Genomic DNA, 20686 nt, shown 5'->3' on the forward strand with positions numbered 1-20686 from the left:
TTTATTCTTTTTGTTGCAATGGGAAATGGGAGTGTTTTCTTGATTTCACTTTCAGATTTTTCATCATTAGTGTATAGGAATGCCAGAGATTTCTATGCATTAATTTTGTATCCTGCTACTTTACCAAATTCATTGATTAGTAGTTTTCTGGTGACATCTTTAGGATTCTTTATGTATAGTATCATGTCATCTGCAAACAGTGACAGCTTTACTTCTTCTTTTCCGATTTGGATTCCTTTTATTTCCTTTTCTTCTCTGATTGCTGTGGCTAAAACTTCCAAAACTATGTTGAATAAGAGTGGTGAGAGTGGGCAACCTTGTCTTGTTCCTGATCTTAGTGGAAATGCTTTCAGTTTTTCACCATTGAGGATGATGTTGGCTGTGGGTTTGTCATATATGGCCTTTATTATGTTGAGGAAAGTTCCCTCTATGCCTACTTTCTGGAGGGTTTTTATCATAAATGGGTGTTGAATTTTGTCAAAAGCTTTCTCTGCATCTATTGACATGACCATATGGTTTTTCTCCTTCTGTTTGTTAATATGGTGTATCACATTGATTGATTTGCGTATATTGAAGAATCCTTGCATTCCTGGAATAAACCCCACTTGATCATGGTGTATGATCCTTTTAATGTGCTGTTGGATTCTGTTTGCTAGTATTGTGTTGAGGATATTTGTATCTATGTTCATCAGTGATATTGGCCTGTAGTTTTCTTTCTTTGTGACATCCTTGTCTGGTTTTCATATCAGGGTGATGGTGGCCTCGTAGAATGCGTTTGGGAGTGTTCCACCCTCTGCCATATTTTGGAAGAGTTTGAGAAGGATAGGTGTTAGCTCTTCTCTAAATGTTTGATAGAATTCGCCTGTGAAGCCATCTGGTCCTGAGCTTTTGTTTGTTGGAAGTTTTTGTTGTTGTTGTTGTTGTTTGCGGTACGCGGGCCTCTCACTGCTGTGACCTCTCCTGTTGCGGAACACAGGCTCTGGATGCGCAGGCCCAGTGGCCATGGCTCACAGGCCCAGCCACTCCGCGGCACGTGGGATCCTCCCGGACTGGGGCATGAACCTGTGTCCCCTGCATCGGCAGGCGGACTCCCAACCACTGCGCCACCAGGGAAGCCCCTGTTGGAAGATTTTTAATCACAGTTTCAATTTCAGTGCTTGTGATTGGTCTGTTCATATTTTCTGTTTCTTCCTGATTCAGTCTTGGCAGGTTGTGCATTTCAAAGAATTTGTCCATTTCTTCCAGGTTGTCCATTTTATTGGCATAGAGTTGCTTGTAGTAATCTCTCATGATCTTTTGTATTTCTGCAGTGTCAGTTGTTACTTCTCTTTTTTCATTTCTAATTCTATTGATTTGAGTCTTCTCCCTTTTTTTCTTGATGAGTCTGGCTAATGGTTTATCAATTTTGTTTATCTTCTCAAAGAACCAGCTTTTAGTTTTATTGATCTTTGCTATCATTTCCTTCATTTCTTTTTCATTGATTTCTGATCTGATCTTTATGGTTTCTTTCCTTCTGCTAACTTTGGGGTTTTATTGTTCTTTCTCTAATTGCTTTAGGTGCAAGGTTAGGTTGTTTATTCGAGATGTTTCCTGTTTCTTAAGGTAGGATTGTATTGCTATAAACTTCCCTCTTAGAACTGCTTTTGCTGCATCCCATAGGTTTTGGGTCTTCGTGTCTCCATTGTCCTTTGTTTCTAGGTATTTTTTGATTTCCTCTTTGATTTCTTCAGTGATCACTTCGTTATTAAGTAGTGTATTGTTTAGCCTCCATGTGTTTATATTTTTTACAGATCTTTTCCTGTAATTGATATCTAGTCTCATAGCATTGTGGTTGGAAAAGATACTTGATACAATTTCAGTTTTCTTAATTTTACCAAGGCTTGATTTGTGACCCAAGATATGATCTATCCTGGAGAATGTTCCATGAGCACTTGAGAAAAATGTGTATTCTGTTGTTTTTGGATGGAATGTCCTATACATATCAATTAAGTCCATCTTGTTTAATGTATCATTTAAAGCTTGTGTTTCCTTATTTATTTTCATTTTGGATGATCTGTCCATTGGTGAAAGTGGGGTGTTAAAGTCCCCTAATATGAATGTGTTAATTGTCGATTTCCCCTTTTATGGCTGTTAGTATTTGCCTTATGTATTGAGGTGCTCCTATGTTGGGTGCATAAATATTTACAATTGTTATATCTTCTTCTTGGATTGATCCGTTGATCATTATGTAGTGTCCTTCTTTGTCTCTTCTAATAGTCTTTATTTTAAAGTCCATTTTGTCTGATATGAGAATTGCTACTCCAGCTTTCTTTTGGTTTCCATTTGCATGGAATATTTTTCCATCCCCTCACTTTCAGTCTGTATGTGTCTCTAGGTCTGAAGTGGGTCTCTTGTAGACAGCATTTATATGGGTCTTGTTTTTGTATCCATTCAGCCAGTCTATGTCTTTTGGTGGGAGCATTTAATCCATTTACATTTAAGGTCATTATAGATATGTATGTTCCTATACCCATTTTCTTAATTGTTTTGGGTTTGTTATTATAGGTCTTTTCCTTTTGTGTTTCTTGCCTAGAGAAGATCCTTTAGCATTTGTTGTAAAGCTGGTTTGGTGGTGCTGAACTCTCTCAGCTTTTGCTTGTCTGTAAAGGTTTTAATTTCTCCATCAAACCTGAATGAGATCCTTGCTGGGTAGAGTAATCTTGGTTGTAGGTTTTTCTCCTTCAACACTTTAAATATGTCCTGCCAGTCCCTTCTGGCTTGCAGAGTTTCTGCTGAAAGATCAGCTGTTAACCTTATGGGGATTCCCTTGTTTGTTATTTTTCCCTTGCTGCTTTTAATATGTTTTCTTTGTATTTAATTTTTGACAGTTTGATTAATATGTGTCTTGGTGTGTTTCTGCTTGGATTTATCCTGTATGGGACTCTGTGTGCTTCCTGGACTTGATTAACTATTTCCTTTCCCATATTAGGGAAGTTTTCAACTATAATCTCTTTAAATATTTTCTCAGTGCCTTTCTTTTTCTCTTCTTCTTCTGGAACCCCTATAATTCAAATGTTGGTACGTTTAATGTTGTCCCAGAGGTCTCTGAGACTGTCCTCAGTTCTTTTCATTCTTTTTTCTGCTCTGCAGTAGTTATTTCCACTATTTCTTCCAGGTCACTTATCCGTTCTTCTGCCTCAATTATTCTGCTATTGATCCCTTCTAGAGTATTTTTAATTTCATTTATTGTGTTGTTCATCATTGCTTGTTTCATCTTTAGTTCTTCTAGGTCATTGTTAAATGTTTCTTGTGTTTTCTCTATTCTATTTCCAAGATTTTGGATCATCTTTACTGTCATTATTCTGAATTGTTTTTCAGGTAGACTGCCTATTTCCTCTTCATTTGTTAGGGCTGGTGGGGTTTTATCTTGCTCCTTCATCTGCAGTGTGTTTTTCTGTCTTCTCATTTTGCTTATCTTACTGTGTTTGGGATCTCCTTTTTGCAGGCTGCAGGTTCGCAGTTCCCGTTGTTTTTGGTGTCTGTCCCCAGTGGGTAAAGTTGGTGGGTGGGTTGTGAAGGCTTCCTGGTGGAGGGGACTAGTGCCTGTGTTCTGATGGATGAGGCTGGATCTTGTCTTTCTGGTGGGCAGGTCCATGTCTGGTGGTGTGTTTTGGGGTGTCTGTGGCTTTATTATGATTTTAGGCAGCCTCTCTGCTAATGGGTGGGGTTGTGTTCCTGTCTTGCTAGTTGTTTGGCATAGGGTGTGCAGCACTGTAGCTTGCTGGTCGTTGAGTGAAGCTGGGTGTTGGTGTTGAGATGGATATCTCTGGGAGATTTTCGCCGTTTGATATTACGTGGAGCTGGGAGGTTTCTTGTGGACCAGTGTCCTGAAGTTGGTTCTCCCACCTCAGAGGCACAGCACTGACTCCTGGCTGCAGCACCAAGAGCCTTTCATCCACACGGCTCAGAATAAAAGGGAGAAAAAGTAGAAAGAAAGAAAGAAAGAAAGAAAGAGGATAAAAGAAAATAAAGTAAGGTAAAATAAAATAAAATTATTAAAATAAAAAAATAATTATTAAGAAAAAAATTTTCTAAAAAAAAATTTAAAAAACGGACGGATAGAACCCTAGGACAAATGGTGAAAGCAAAGATATACAGACAAAATCTCACACAGAAACATACACATACACACTCACAAAAAGAGGAAAAGGGGAAAAACTAATAAATCTTGCTCTCAAAGTCCACCTCCTCAATTTGGGATGATTCGTTGTCTATTCAGGTATTCCACAGATGCAGGGTACATCAAGTTGATGGTGGAGATTTAATCCACTGCTCCTGAGGCTGCTGGGAGAGCTTTCCCTTTCTCTTCTTTGTTCGCACAGCTCCTGGGGTTCAGCTTTGGATTTGGCCCCGCCTCTGCATGTAGGTCGCTGGAGGGCGTCTGTTCTTCGCTCAGACAGGACGGGGTTAAAGGAGCCGCTGATTTGGGGGCTCTGGCTCACTCAAGCTGGGGGGAGGGAGGGGTACAGAGTGCGGGGCGAGCCTGCGGCGGCAGAGGCTGCCATGACTTTGCACCAGCCTGAGGCGTGCCGTGTGTTCTCCCGGGGAAGTTGTCCCTGGATCCTGGGACCCTGGCAGTGGTGGGCTGCACAGGCTCCCCGGAAGGGAGGTGTGGAGAGTGACCTGTGCTTGCACACAGGCTTCTTGGTGGCGGCAGCAGCAGCCTTAGTGTCTCATGCCTGTCTCTGGGGTCTGCGCTGTTAGCCCTGGCTAACGCCTGTCTCTGGAGCTCCTTTAAGTAGCGCTCTTAATCCTATCTCCTTGAGCACTGGGACACAAAGAGGAAAGAAAAAGTCTCTTGCCTCTTCAGCAGCTCCATACTTTTTCCTGGACTCCCTCCCGGCTAGCCGTGGTGCACTAACCCCCTGCAGGCTGTGTTCACACCGCCAACCCCATCCCGGCGCTCTGACCGCAGCCCGAGCCTCAACCCCCAGCCCCGCCTGCCCCGGTGGGTGAGCAGGCAAGCCTCTCAGCCTGGTGAGTGCCGGTTGGCCCTGATCCTCTGTGCGGGAATCTCTCCGCTTTGCCCTCCGCATCCCTGTTGCTGCGCTCTCCTCCGCGGCTCCGAAGCTTCCCCCCTCTGCCACCCGCAGTCTCCGCCCTCGAAGGGGCTCCTAGTGTGTGGAAACCTTTCCTCCTTCACGGCTCCCTCCCACTGGTGCAGGTCCCGTCCCTATTCTTTTGTCTCTGTTTATTCTTTATTCTTTTGCCCAGCCCAGGTACATGGGGAGTTTCTTGCCTTTTGGGAGGTCTGAGGTCTTCTGCCAGCATTCAATAGGTGTTCTGTAGGGGTTGTTCCACCTGTAGATGTATTTCTGATGTATCTGTGGGGAGGAAGGTAATCTCCGCGTCTTACTCTTCCGCCATCTTCCCCTAGATCCGTGGCTCCATCTTTAATTCATTAGGCTAGGTCATCGCCAGGTGCGGTTCTGACTTCCTGCTCAGAGCACCTCTGTCCTACGGGGAGGAATTGCTGCCTCCTGTGTCCGCACGCCAGGAGAATCCTGTGTCTGTGTCATTCCTGCTGCTTCTCTCGTCGATCGGTCTCTCCACATGTGTGCTTCCACTGACTGCACTGATTTCTGACACACCCTCCAAATAACATCAGTTCTGATCCAGATTAATAGTGGTTGCTGTGGTCACGTTACTCCCCTTTGTACCTTTGTCTGTACCCTGCAGGTGTTCTCTTGGCCAGTCAGTGTGTCCTAGCCTCCCCCCGCTGACCCATCTGGCTCTCTTCGCTGGCTTTCCCTTAGGTCGGGATGCCAGGGCCAGGGATTCCTCCTCCGGCCTTAGAAAAGCCCAGAGACAGTGATTCAAGCTGTCTTTTTCTGTAAAAGGTCAGATGGTGAATATAGATATTTTTGGCTTTGGGGTTTTATGGTCTTTATTGAAACCACTTCACTCTGCTTTCTAGCTCATTGTGGATAATACATAGAGGAACACATGTTGCTGCATTTGCCTGTTTAAAAAGAGAGCCCTTGGGCCAGATCTGGCCTGCGATTTGCTGTCCTCTGCCCTGGAGAAGTCCTTCCTCCCTGCCATCGGCCAGCACTAGGCCTCTCAGGGACTGGGAGGTCCCAGGGTCTGGTGATGGTTGTTATGGTCACTGCATTTCCCATCTGCTTCTGTCTTTTTTTTTTTTTTTTTTTTTTGGCCACGCCACGTGGCTTGCAGGATCTTAGTTCCCTGACCAGGGACTGAACCCCGGCCCCAGCAGTGAAAGCGCAGAGTCCTAACCACTGGACCGCCAGGGAATCCCCATCTGGTTCTGTCCTACGACACTGTCCCCTGAATGTATTTCCCTTTGAATCTTTGGGGGCACCTCTTACTCACCTATCAGTGTTTCTGGTTCTACTCCGAGCTTCTCAGATCTGTTCTCACTACCTGGCCTGCCTTGGTCCTGCCCTAGACCAGTGCTGCTGGTCCTGCCCTTCGTAACCCAGCCTTTGAGCTGTGAGATCCACACAAAATGTTCATCTGCCCGGCCGCTCCCTTGCCTGAGCCCCCTTCCTCTGCCCCACCAGAGACCCTCACCATGACCTGCCACGGCCCCGGCAATGGAGTCACCTGCCTCCTTACCTGCACTTTCCTTCACACCTTGACTCCTGCCACACTCCTGCCACTCCCACCTGGTCGTCCTCCCTAACCTGTTCACCAGGACTCAGCTCCTGTGTCAGTTGTCACAGAAATCCTCCCCTGAATCCTCTCTTGTCCCCACTGCCGCCTGTGGTTGGGCACGTGGCATGCTCTTCCCTGGAGGTGCCTGTAATGCGCTTGATCGGGTGGAGGAGAAAGCCCCGGCTCGGCAGTGGAGGCCCTGGCCCCTGTCCACTCCAACGATGCGGGGAGTGGAGGTCCAAGTCCAGGCAGCATCCTCTTCCCATTGTACCCCTCTCGCTCTGTCTCCTGACTTTTGTCTGCCTTACAAGTACTGTTTTCACACCACCTTTTCATGTCGATGTAGAATTTCTCCATGTGTTTGTTTTTTAAATGACATCTGTTTTAGTTTTTTCAGTATTAGTAAGTTTTCTTAACCTAATGCTTGGTGATCAGTTCTTTAATTAATTAATTAATTAATTATTTTTATTTGGCTGCATCAGGTCTTAGTAGCGGCATGCAGTATCTTTCATTGTGGTGCACGGGCTTCTTTCTGTTTGTGGCACGTGGGCTTAGTAGTTGTGGCATGGCATGTGAGATCTTAGTTCCCTGACCAGGGCTTGAACCTGCGTCCCCTGCGTAGGAAGGTGGATTCTTAACCACTGGACCACCGGGGAAGTCCCTCCGTGTGGTGTGTGTGTGTGTGTGTGTGTGTGTGTTTATTTATTTATTTATTTATTTATTTATTTATGGCTCTGTTGGGTCTTCATTTCTGTGCGAGGGCTTTTTCCAGTTGTGGCGAGCGGGGGCCACTCTTCATCGTGGTGTGCGGGCCTCTCACTGTCACGGCCTCTCGTTGTGAAGCACAGGCTCCAGATGCGCAGGCTCAGTAGTTGTGGCTCACGGGCCCAGTTGCTCCGCGGCATGTGGGATCCTCCCAGACCAGGGCTCGAACCCGTGTCCCCTGCATCGGCAGGCAGATTCTCAACCACTGCGCCACCAGGGGAGCCCTCCATGTGTTTTTTATTAAATTTATTTGTTTGAGTGGAGATACTACAAATGAATACATTTTACCTTTCCTTTTGGATTTGGAAGTCACTTATAGTGTTTTTAAATAACACAGGGTGGATATCTTTATTCATATAGCACTCTTCTTCAGATAAATTCACACAATTGTGGTAAAATTATACTAACGTTACTGCTAATTGTCTCATTGTGAACATCCCGTCACAGCACTGTCTGACAACCCTCCCGGAAGGTGCGTGTCCGGCCCTCTGTCCTGGGGGTCTGTGTGCCTCTCCCTGCATTTCCCATCTGGTTCTGTCCATGACAAAGGCAGAAAGGAGTACCTGACAGACGAGTGCATGTTGCTCTGGGCAAGTCCTGTTTCATGCGAGGCCCCACGTGCAGTGCCTGCTTTCTGCTGAGTTTATGACCCCACCGAGGTTCTCTCTGGCCAGTTAAATCCTTGTGCTTCTCACGAGTCTTTTTAAGGTACTTTCCTGCTTAAAAGCCTTCTGCTTCAGGGGCCGCCCGTCCAGCCTGACATCTTGATGAGGAAGATACAACACAAAGAGAATGGTGGCTCCAACCTCTTCTAGTGCCATATCTGTGTAGTGATGTTGCTGCTCCTTCTAGGGACCCTGGGAAGTGGGCGCTCAGTTTCCATGCTTTGCAGCAGTCCCTCGGTCTGACCCACAAGTCTTTTGCTACTGGTGTGTGTGCGTGTGCACGTGCGCGTGGGCGCATGCGCGTGTGCTCTCAATGTCCACGTGGCCATGAACGTAAGCCTCTCGATGGCTGTGGTGCTTTGTGGCAAGTTGGCAGCATTTTGTTCTTTGTCAGGCCGTCTCCACGGAGTCTGTGTTTCTGCTGGCTGTGCCCATCCTTAGCTCAGACTGTTGCTCAGATCCCTAGTTGATTTGAAAATATCGACTCTGGTCCTGTCGAGTCCAGTGTGCTGTTGTTAATATCTGTCATCATCACGAACACCCTCCCTCCCTCCAGGCTGACACGCAGAAACGAGTTTTAGCTGTTTGGCTCTTTCTCTGTCTTCCGCATTTCTCTTTTTTGTTGTTACATAGTCTGTTCTTTCTGAAAGTCATTCCACGAGAGCAGGTCTTTCATCTGCTTTGGCTGGTCTCGAAACACTCACTTCCAATGTGAAGGCCTCAGCAACACGAGAAGAGGAAGGGGGTAGGAAGCTACCTGGAGATCAGGCGGTGGGGGGTCATTCCTGGAGCCGTGCTCTAGCACGTTCTGTGCTTTCACCGCCACCAGGCTATGGGCAGAGTGGACCACCCAGGCTCCCGGTGTGGACGTGGTGCATCGTCTGCCCTGAGGTCCAGAGGCGTGTCGCAGGGCGGCCACACTGGGCTCTGTGGGACATCTAGAGTGGTTGTGTCTTTCCTGGGCATTTTTATCACCTCCCCCTGCTGGACAGCCTCCTAAACTCCCCTCCCCCACTGGAGGTATCATTCCCCTTCAGCCCTTTTTCCAACTTGGATGAAGGGTGGATGCATCAGCTGCCCTCAGTTCCACAGTTAGCTCTGCAGGGTCAGCCCCGCTGGCGCCATTCTCCCTTCTCTGCAGTGTCTTCTTTTTTTAAACTTTTTAAAAAAAATTTATTTATTTTTGGCTGCGTTGGGTCTTCGTTGCTGCGCTTGGGCTTTCTCTAGTTGCAGTGAGCCGGGGCTACTCTTCATTGCAGTACACAGGCTTCTCATTGCAGTGGCTTCTCTTGTTGCAGAGCATGGGCTCTAGGCACATGGGCTTCAGTAGTTGCAGCACACAGGCTCAGTAGTTGTGGCTTACAGGCTCTAGAGTGCAGGCTCAGTAGTTGTGGCACATGGGCTTAGTTGCTCTGTGGCATGTGGGATCTTCCCAGACCGGGGCTCGAACCCTTGTCCCCTGCATAGGCAGGCGGATTCTTAACCACTGTGCCACCAGGGAAGCCCCTCTGCAGTGTCTTCTGCCTGACCCACATGCCCTTGGTGTCCCGGTGTGGCCCCATGGGAAGTGCCTTCTTTCTGTTGAGCCGAGGGCTGCACCGAGGTCTCTCGCTGGTCCTGATCACCTTTCAGAGCTGGTGGCAGCCGGTTGACCGTGTGAGGCCAGAGGCCTGCCCGCCTCTTGGTGCTGCACTGGTGGTCACACTGGGTTCCACGCTGTGCAGCTGTTTTGCAGCCCCTCCCCCAGCCCCGGCAACCACGGAGCCACAGATCTTTGTCTCTCCTGGACGCTTCATATCAGTGGAGTCATACAATGCGGGGCCTTTAGTGTCCGGTTTCTTTCACTGAGCATGACGTTTTCCAGGTGCTTCCAGGTTGTACGGTGTGTTAGGCTTTTGTAGGGTCCGTTCATTCCTTTCTGTGGCTGAGTACTGTTCCATTGTCTGAAAGCCCACATTTGTTTATCGACTGCATAGTGGATCGTAAGTTTCCCGAGTAGCCGTCCCTGTAAGAGTCTGCTGAGACTGTCAGTCTTTCTCTCAGGAGAACCTTCGGGAATGGTTGGCGTGTGATCTTAGCAGAGCCCCAGGCTCCTCAGAGGCTATCCGAGGTTCAGAATCCTTGTTTTAGGTCATTCATTCAGAACTTTACTTTCTATTTACTAATATACTTTTCTTTTCCTTTCCTATTGTTGTAATCGCACACAGCCAAATCTTTGAAAGGGGGTCTCTGGGGAGAGAACAGTTGTGAGAGGGACACATGGCAGTGGTCACTGCCCTGTGAGATGATCAGAAAGGGGCCAACTGGGCAGTAACCAGACTTACAAGGCACCGTCAGGCTTGGCTTCACACAATACACTGAAGGTAACAGTGGCTTGAGCACGTGAGGATTTCTTTCCTGTGTCAGAGACGCCTGCAGGTAGGTGTCCAGGGCGGGCATCGGGGCCGAATCAGTCTGTTACAGAGCCTCTGGAGCCTCCCTCAGCACTTCTGCTCATACCTGGTGATGTGGTCTCCTCCAGCCACGAGCAGGCTATACATGGGCTGGCTTAACCCTGGATGTTGCCTCCCAAATCATGCTGTGGTCTGCTGCTGACAAGCAAGGGGGCGTCCGGAGCACTCAAGCCACATTTCCTCTTCCTTCTGGCCCCAGGCCTGGGGCGAGTTGTCTGTCGTCCCAGGAGGCATGAGAGGTGGGCCTCCTTGGTTCCAGTGCTGCCAGCCCCTCGTTGAGCTTGGGTGGGTTCTGTGCACAGAGAAGGTGGTCCTGACACTCCTCTGCCTCGCGGAAGCCGGCCATGCTGGACGTCCCGTTTTCCTCTCTGGGGAAATTGCTGTGCCTGTTACGACTAGTTTTCTAAACCACCCCCTTTTTCTCTTTTAACTTTTTATTTTGAAAATTGCAAAAACAGCACCATGTTGCTGTGTACTCTGCCCAGTATCCCCTGATGTTAACGCCCCTTGGTCCATGGTGCAGTGGTCAAAGCCAAGAAGTGTCCCCCAGCACCCTGGTGTGCACAAGCTGGGCAAGCCCCGCACATCTGTGTTTTCTCCTTCTAAAGCCGCAACCTTTCCTCATTTTCAGTGTTCTCTCGCGGGCTGAAGAAGTCGTCCCAGGAGCTGTATGGCCTGATCTGCTATGGGGAGCTGCGCAAGAAGATCGGGGGCTGTGAGTACCCTTTGTTCAGGGGTGGCCTCCTCCCGGCAGGGCCTGCCTGCTATCCTCTTACAGTTGGAGTTTTAGTACTGGGGGCTCTTCTGTTTTCTCTCCGACTTACATTTTGAAAACATTTTAATGCACAGAACGTTTTAATATACCGAAAAATCGAAGGAGAACGTAACAACCCCCACATACCATCATTTAGATTCATGGGTCCTGAACCTTGGCCTTGTTTGTGTTACTGTCTCTCCCGTTCCTGTCCCTCCTCCACACACTTGCATTTTTTCTTGCTCAGCTGTGTGACTGTAAGTTGCAGCCGTCTGAGCCCCCTCTAAACCCCTCAGCCATTGGCCCCGGTGAACAACGACATTCTCCTGCATGCCCAGCAAGCACATTTAAGATTTATCAAGTGGGTACCACAGCCTCACCTGGTATCCTGTCCAAACTCAGATCTCCCAGTGCGTCCCACCATGCCAGGCAGGGCATGCCTATCGGGAACAGTGCCCGCTCACAGTTGCTGTGTCTCTTGAGTCTTGACCTAGAACAGCCCCCACTTTCTGGCCTTTCCCGACCCTGGTACACTGAAGGGTCTGGGCCCCTCCCTTTGCCTTGCTCTGAGCATCTCCTTGTAACTAGATTCCTTTTAGATGCACAGGTGCTCTGGCCTCCGCATGTGACCACAGACAAGAGGCCTCAGCCTCGCCTCTCCAGCCCCCAGTTGTCCGCCTGTCACGTGGGTTGGAAGGGCACACACCCGCAGGGCCACTCTGAAGATTAAATGAGACACTATGAGATGATTGTAAGCTGTCACCTAACACGTCATAGCCGGGCAGGAGGGCGGGCAGGGTGGGCATTCCCTGGGTGACCTGCCCTTCCTGAAACAGGCAAGAAGTCCAGGAGCCTCTGAAGGAAGGGACAGGCGGCCTGGCTCCCCACCCCATGCTCCTGCAGGCTGACGACTTACTTAAACAAACCCCCGGCTCCTGCTTTGAGTGCTGTTGAGGGGGCTCTGGGGCCCCACCCCCTGGAATCCCTGCTTCCTTGTCCATCCTCCTCTCTGTCCTTGCCCTAAAATGCTCCTGGTCCTGGCAACATGCTGGGGCCCCGTCCTCCATCTCCCACATCCCAGCATCCCAGCCCGAGTGCTCCCCACAGGAGGCAGGCCTCATCCTCTTGTCAGCTTCCTGTTACCCTTGGGGTGTCACCTGGGTCCCCCGACCCAAGGGGCCTCTGCACTTGGACTTCAACACGTCTTCCTGCCTGGCGTCCCCTCCAGCTCATCTGCTCCTGCTGGTGACACCTGGTTGGTCCCTCTTGGTCCAGCAGCACTCAAGTGCACGTGTACACACATATGCACACACACACACACACACATACACACACACGCACGCACATCCCCGTGAGGCCCCACCTGGGCTTGGGGCTCCCAAAGCTGCTTCACAGCACTCCACCCTGGTGGGGCTCTCATTCTGAGCCCCCACGGCACCCACCCACTGATCCACCTGCTGGGACATTATTGTGTCCTTTGGTGAAAGTTTGTGGGGGAAGGAGCTCGCTGGGATGGGCAGTTGTCCACGTGCCCTGCACACAGTGGTAGCCTTTTCTGGGCTACTGGGAACACGTGTCTGAGCTCCAGTGGTCAGAGCGTGCTCTTTGTTAACATATTTTTTGTAACTGAGGTCTCCAGACATCCAATTCTTAAGACATAGACTGAGTCTCTGCTGGGTTCCTGGTCCTTTGACACACCTCACCTTGTGTCACAGCAGCTGCGTGAGCTGGGCGGCGTTCCCCCTTGAAAAGGGCCTGAGGACCCTCAGTTTCGATGGAAACGGATGACCATTCAAGCCTCCTGGGCTATTGAGTGACAAGTCACACTTTGCCCCAGGCCTGGTGCCATGCGGGTATCAGGACAGGCCGGGGAAGACCTTGGCTGTCTGCAGTCCTCACCAGTTGGTTGAAATGGCTTCTCTTCAAAGGGAGGTTGCTTGCATGGTGCTCCCATCTGGTGACTTGAACCCCGAAGTTGTGGTGGTCCCACCCTCCGGGCCTTCTGTCTGTCACTCTGTCCCTCCAGGCTGCCGGATGCAGGACCTGTGGGCCCTTCCCTCCCCTTTGGTCTCAGCTCACAGGTCCATGAACGTCCCCGACAGGCTGGCTCTAGTGTCACATGCTCACACATAGCCCCAGCGGTCACTTACGCTGACTGTGCTTGTGTGGTCCATGCTGTTGGAGGGCAGGGTTGCATCTGGCTTGTTTAGGGATGGGGTCTGCGTTTGCCCTCCCTGGTGCCAAGCACTGTTTCCTGAAGATCCGTTTCCATCTGGCACATGTCCCTTCAGCCTGCTGGGCTTCCTTCAGGCTTTCTCACCATGCCTCTGTGCCGGCTGTGAATTCTTTCCATTATCATTTATCTGAAAAGTCTTTATTTCATCTTTGTTCTTAAAAGGTATTTTTGCCGGATGTGGGATTTTGATGACAGTTTTTTCTTCATGGCTGAGAGGTCACTGGCCATTTATGTCCTTTCTCCTCTGTAGGGGATGCGTTGTTTTTCTCCGCCTGCTTTTAAGGTTTTGTCCTTGTCTTTGGTTTTCAGCCTGGCTGCGTGTTTGTGGCCCGTTGTGTTTTATTCCTCAAATATTCAGCAGGGTTCAAAGAATCTCACAGTGGCCTGCACATATGTACCACCTCCATCCTCCTTTTACCTGATTACTACACTTCCTATCTCGCGTGTCCTGAGGGCAGCAATGAGTGGGGGGTGGGGCAGAGGAAAGGAGCGTCTGCTCTAGTAAACACGCAGGGTGTCAGTCCGTAGTTCAGAGCTGACGGAGGCGGGCCCACAGGTAACCCAGGAGCCACGCAGGACAAGAGTGCGTGGGGCAAGGTGGGCCCGGAGAAAGGGGAGTCTCTGACTGGGGCGAGTGGCAGTCCAGCGCGGCAGGGGGGCTGGAGCGGGGGTTTGGAGGCGTGATGAGCTGTGCAGAGGTGGGAGTGGTCCCCTCCCCGAGGATGTCCAGGTGGGCAAAGACAGTGCTCTCAGCACAGGTGACGTGTGCGGGCCCTGGGGGAGGGCCTGCAGCTAACATGGGGTCTTAACTGTGGAAGACCTTGACTACCCCATTGAGTGGTTTGGAGTCTGCGTTGGAGATTATTATGTGGGGTCTTGCTGGGCTTCGCTCCTGACTACTTGATGTTCACGTGTGTTTGTTTTTCCATCAAAGGCATGGACGACAAGAACGCCACGAAGCTGAATGAGCTCATTCAGGCTGGGTGAGTAGAGCTGTGTGTGAGGCAGGCCGGCTCCTTGTGGGAATTTGCACTTTTCTCTCAAATATAGACCTCGAAATATGTGCAGTTTTCTCCCCTTTTCTCAGTGAGGACCATTAAATCCTGAAGTCCTCAGGGTTAGCCCTGACACCCTCACAGTTAAGCATCTGCCCGTGAGGAGGTGGCCAGCCCGGGGAACTGATTGACCTGCCCCCAGCTTCTCCCCGTCCTGGGGGCCCCGTCCTTGTTCTTCTGCGGGTCTCCACTCAGCCCTCACCTTCTCACTGTCTCACTCTTTTCCTCAACCTTGTGCATTTCATGGTGTGGGGGTCTCCTTTGCTTCTAGAAGGCCTGCCCTCCCGGCCTTCCTGGTGCATGTTTCTGGTCCTCCCGCGCTTCCTCTGCCTGCCGTTCCTCCTTGTGCCTCTCGAGGTCAAGCTGGGTCTGACTCTGTTCTGCTCTCACACTCCTGGCCTCCCGATCACACAAAACCACTGGGGACCCCCACGCAGCTCTGACCTGACTGCTGTGACCGTTTCTGCGCCAGAGAGGCCGTACCAGGACTTGCTGCATGGAAAAGCCACGGTGCCCTGTCCTTGAGTTGCCCAGTGGCCCTTTGGCTTGCCCGCTGCCCCCTGCACTCTGACAGCCTTGCTAGTAGGTCCCTGGGCACCAGCCAGGTGTCTGACCCTGAGCTGCTCTCCAGCTTCCGGAACCGCCCTCCTGGGGCTGTCCCGGCACTGCCCCCAGGCTCTCCTGTCCCTGCACCCTCTCCTTTGGCTACTTTAACTCTTCCCAGGGCCTCTGTTACCTTTTCTGGGTGAAGGATCCCAGATCTGACTTGTCCCCCATTTCTCTGCCTCGATGTACAAGTCCCATTACGGCCTGGATATTTCCTGTGTTCCAGCTGGAAGCCTCCAGCATCTTTTCCTGGGAAGGATGCCCCCGACCTTGCACTCTGAGGGTCTCTCAGTCAGCGCCTCTCACTCCTCTCTGCAAGTAGCTGGAAGCATGGCAGGCGGGCCTGTCCGTCTCTCGCAGCCCCTTGCCTCTCTCATGGCTGCTGTGGCCTAGTCCCTCAGCACTGCGGCTGTGCTGGACTCCAAGTCACAGCCTGACCATCCCCCGTTACATGGTCTGGATTTCTCACCTGGTGTGGGGTCCTCATTGGCAGCCACCCTGTCCCTCCCACTCACCCCATCAGAGCCTCTGCGCTCCCACGTGGACCTCTCCACTCCTCATCTTAGACGGACCCGCCTGCCATCCCCAGGCCCCTGCTGCTCGATGGCCAGCTGTCCTGTAGGTCGAGCCATCCCTGGGAAGTTTCCCTGGCCTCTGCTACATCAGCGGGACGTTGTCTTGCACCCTAGTTTTTTCCTCCCTCGGCCTGGTGTTGGACGACCAGCGAGCCCCCATCCCTCAGGTTGAGTCCCTGCCAGGTTGACTGTGTGCATTTCTGCTTTGGCTCCAGCCCAGCGTCTGACCTTACAGAGGCTCATGTTGGACCCTCAAGGCTCTGTGTCTATGAACTACCATCAGTTTGGAGCCAGGCCTGAGAGTGACTAGGTTGTACGTATCACTGCCATGTGAAAAAGCAGTGATTCTCCCCAGCGGCCGAGGAGTGAAGGTGACCTGGCCAGCTGGTACCACTGGGCACATGGAGCCTCCCAGAGGTGTGGGGGGTGGTCAGAGGCAAGTAGGAAGAGAGGCCACCAGCCTTAGCCCTGGGGGTTGTCTATTGCACCTCCCTATTCACCTGCTGCAGCTTTAGCATCTGGCCTTCCTTCCTACCCTCACACCTGCCCTGTGCCCATCAGGTGGAAGCTATGTTTGCTCCAGGGTCTAAGATGTTCGAGCAGTGTTGTGCATACACACCTTTCCCGGAATGTCATCTCAGTGAGATTGTACCGTGTGTGGCCTTCCAAGGTTGGCATCTTCCACTCAGCAGTACACCCTGAGATTTGTCCATGTGGCTGCGTGTGTCTGTGGTCCATGCCTCTGTGGAGTAGTGTCCCTAGTATGGCTGTTCTGTGGTCTGTTGATCCAACCCCCAGTGAGGGACACGGGCTGTTTACAGAGAGTAAATGACTCGGCATTGGCCTCCAGCTTTTTGCCTCATCTTGCCTGAGCAAATCCCCAGGGGAGGAGGTCGTGAGCACATGCAGACTTTATAAGGAGCTGCCAGCCTGCTTTCCAGGTGGGGTTCCGGGTGCTCCTCACACTTGGTGTGTTTAGTCTGTTCTTCACCCAGTGGTGAAGGGGTGTCTCATTGTGGTTTTGACTTCGTTTCCCTGAGGACTAGTGATGTTGAACACCATTGTTATGCTCACTGGCCATCTGTGTATCTTCTTTGGTGAGGTGCCTCTTCAAATCTTGTGCCCATTGCGTTTGAGTGTCCTTTATATATTCCAGACACAAGTCTTTTGTCAGGTAGGCGATTTGCCAATCTTTCCTCCCAGTCTGTGGCCTGCCTTCTCACTCTCTTTAGCAGTGTCCTTCAAAGGGTAGACGTTTTCAGCTGTGATGAAGTCCAGTTTGTCATCTTTTTCATTTATGGATTGTGTTTTAGTGTCACATCTAAGAAGTCGTTGCTTAACTTGAGGTCATGAAGTTTTTTCCTGTGTTTTCTTCTAAAAGTTTTACGGTCTGACATATAAATCCACAATCCACTCTGAATTAACTTTTGTACACGATGTGATGTTTATGCCAAGGTTCAGTTTGTGGCCTGTGGGTGTCCGGTTGTTTTGGCCCCCTCTGCTGGAGGGTCCATCCTTCCTCCATTAGCTGCTTTTTCACCTTCATCTCAGGTCTGTTGACTGTGCTATGTGGGTCTATTTCCAGACTTGAAATTCTGTTCTGTTGATTTACTGTGTGTTCTTTCGCCAACACATCATCAGTTTTTAAGAACAAAGCAAAAGGCCTGTAAAAGTGAGACAGAGATGGGGGAAATTAGTAAGGTGCCTGTGGAAAAGTACTCCTTGACTTAAGACCAAAAAACATTGAGTATTTAACTAACTTCCTGTTCCTGCCTCTCATGCAGACCTTTTCCAGTTAACTGTCAATCTCCCTTTGTTATAAAATGGTAGAATTGGATTAAGGAGTAAATGAATTGAGAAAAGCTCTAAAGTTGAATCTTACTACATTGGTCACAGACCCAGCAGCATAGAACTTAGCACATGCTTATTAGATTTATCAAGTAACTTTGCAGAGAAGAAAATGAACCTCATATCAGAAAGGAAAGCCTGACTCCCATGCACATAGAGGGATTACTCTGTTGCTTGTTTTGTGACACTAGTGGAGGATTCAAATAGGACCCTCCGCATTGTTCCATCTGACAGAGGGCAGGACCTGATTCTCCTGCAGGTGCACCTCTGCAGCCTGCGCTGGGGCCAGGCTTCACCTGTGCCGGCTCCAGCCTCAGGCTGCTCATAGAACTTCCATTTGTGAGAAAGGGAAGGGGCTCGTAACCTCGGAATGGTTCTCTACATAAAGCAGAGGCTGTTCAATTTCACTAAAAAAAAAAAAAAAAAAAAGGAAGTCACAAAACAGCAGTTTAACGGAAAATGTGGTTATCACAAACACAAGTGCCACGTGACACGGCTCCCTCTGCTCTTTAAATCTTTCCTGCTACTGTTGTGTTTTGTTTGGGATGGATGGCAGAAACATCCACTTGTTCCCAGCACCCTTCTTTGGAGGCAATTAAGAACTGACTTGATGTTCTTGGTTCCCACTCCTGCACCCCCACTCCAGCCTCATCAGCACATCCCTGGGAGTGCTCTGCTGCCTGTATTTCCCCTGGGTTGAGGTAGTTAAGACTCAAGCACTTGGTCTCAGTGGAGGCCTTGGTCACTGCAGACTTCCATCCTCTCTGAATCTCCCCTCCTAACACAATGGCAGGGGAGCTGGCTTCCTGGAGTTTTCTTGTCCAGATAACTGGAGAAATATAAGTAAAATGAAAAAGCAGGGGAACTACTCCCAGTTAAAAGAACAAGAGGATAGAGAAGGGGCATCCGACAGCGACAGAGGTTCTGATAAGACTGAGGACCAGAGAGGGAATGTGATCTCCCCAAAGTCATGTACTGATTGGTAGAGCTGGACAAGAACCTACGTCTGTAACTGAAGAGACCAGGGATCTTTCTGTTATACTCTTGGGAAACAGACACTAAGATCTTTGCAAATTATCTTGTGGGAAAAATGCCTAAAGTCAGAAGAAGCTGGAAAGCTCCCCTAGATGACTGGGAGTTGATGGAGCCAACATTGGATGAATTAGATCAAAAGATGAGAGAAGCTGAAACAGAACCTCATGAGGAAAATAGGAAAGTGGAATCTCTGTGGCCCATCTTCAAGATCCACTACCAGAAAACCCACTATATTTTTGATCTCTTCTAAAAGCGGAAAGACATAAAAAGAACTATATGAGTATTATATCAAAGAAGGCTATGCAGGTAAAACCTAATCGCAGAACGGAAAAAGCAGGTGTATGAGAAATCATGCTGCCTGAGGTGCATTCAGACATGGAACACCGATTTGAGGACAAACTGCGTTTGCCAGGACCCCAAAATAAGCTGTCAGTGGACCGGATCATCAAGTGCATGCTCTGTGGCTGCTGGGGCTGCTCTGGCAGAGGCCCTTGGGCCCCCTGACCCCACTCTGCCCTGGACTTTGGACTGTGCAGGTTTCTGCATGTCAAGCCACCCCTTTCCTGGGAACAGCTGTTCCTGTAGAGTGGTGCCCACGTATGAAGGTTTCATGTTCATCAGCTGTGATTTGTAGAAATAAGACTTTTAAATCTTTAAAAAAATAAAGTAAAAGAACAAGAGAAATCCTCTGAGAGAACAAATGATGAAACAGACCTCTCTAGTCTACCAAACCCCAAGCTCAAAAAGGAGGTAATAAAAATGCTGAAGGAATTAAGAAAGACTGTTGTTAGAAATGTAGATCACTGTCATAAGGATCTAGAAAGTATAAAGAGGAACCAGTCAAAATCAGACAACTCAATTACCAAGATGAAAACTGAGCTAAAGACAGTAAATAGCAACTAAATAATGTAGAAGAATGAATAAGTGATCTGGAAGATAGAATAACAGAAATCACCCAATCAAAACAGCAGACAGACAAATGAAAAAAAATGAAAGCAACATATGAGATCTATGGATTAATATAAAGTGTGCCAATCTATGCATAAAAGGAATTCCAGAAGGAGAAGAAAGAGAAAAGGGGATCAAAAATGTATTTGAAGAAATTATAGCTGAAAACTTCCCAAACCTAAAGAAGGAAACGTATCAAGGGACAGGAAGCACAGAGGGTCCAAAACAATATGAACCCAAACAGACCTACTCTAAGACATATCATAGTTAAAATGACAAAAGTTAAAGAGGGTACTTCCCTGGTGGCGCAGTGGTTGAGAGTCCGCCTGCCGATGCAGGGGACACGGGTTTGTGCCCCGGTCCGGGAGGATCCCACATGCCACGGAGTGGCTGGGCCCGTGAGCTATGGCCGCTGAGCCTGCGCGTCCGGAGCCTGTGCTCTGCAATGGGAGAGGCCACAACGGTGAGAGGCCCACGTACCGTAAAAAAACAAAGTTAAAGAGAGGATTGTAAAGACAGCAAGAGAAAAACAGTCAGTTACAAAGGAACCCACATAAGGCTATCAGCTGATTTCTCTACAGAAACTTTTGCAGGCCAGAAGGGAGTGGCAAGATAAATTCAAAGTCCTGAAAGGGAAAAACCTGCAACCAGGGACACTCTACCCAGCAGGATTATCATTTAGAACTGAAGGAGAGATAAAGAATTTCTCAGACAAGCAAAAACTAAAGGAATACAGCAATACTAAACTTATCCTAAAAAGAATATTGAAAGGTCTTCTCTAAATAAAAGAGAACAAGAATCTATAGGAAAGGGAAACATCACAGTAGGAAAGGGAAATACATAAAAGGATTGAAGGTCACTTTAAATAAGCTAGTACATAGATTATTATTTATTTTTTTAAAGCTGCTCGGTTCCCTAACTCCACAACAAGTTTATCCTATTACATATATATATTTTAAATTTATTTATTTATTTATGTATTTATCTCTGCCTGTGTTGGGTCTTTGTTGCTGCATGCCGGCTTTCTTTAGTTGTGGTGAGCGGGGGCCACTCTTCGTTGTGGTGCACGGGCTTCTCATTGTAGTG

At 49.2% G+C, this 20686-nt stretch overlaps 1 protein-coding gene and 1 pseudogene across 6 annotated transcripts in view; both read left to right on the forward strand.

The window, feature by feature from the left end:
* CRAMP1 (cramped chromatin regulator homolog 1) overlaps nucleotides 1-20686 on the forward strand; it is a 64156-nt gene that overhangs the window by 21564 nt on the left and 21906 nt on the right. For all 6 annotated transcript variants that reach the window (XM_060123716.1, XM_060123720.1, XM_060123717.1 and 3 more), the window contains exons 5-6: nucleotides 11175-11258; nucleotides 14468-14516. In XM_060123716.1, coding sequence (XP_059979699.1) covers nucleotides 11175-11258; nucleotides 14468-14516 — 133 coding nt within the window. The remainder of the gene's footprint in view (nucleotides 1-11174; nucleotides 11259-14467; nucleotides 14517-20686) is intronic.
* Nucleotides 18704-19156, forward strand: LOC132505504 (protein BUD31 homolog; annotated as a pseudogene).

The sequence above is a fragment of the Lagenorhynchus albirostris genome, chromosome 15 (assembly GCF_949774975.1).
Source record: "Lagenorhynchus albirostris chromosome 15, mLagAlb1.1, whole genome shotgun sequence".
Lineage (NCBI taxonomy): Eukaryota > Metazoa > Chordata > Mammalia > Artiodactyla > Delphinidae > Lagenorhynchus > Lagenorhynchus albirostris.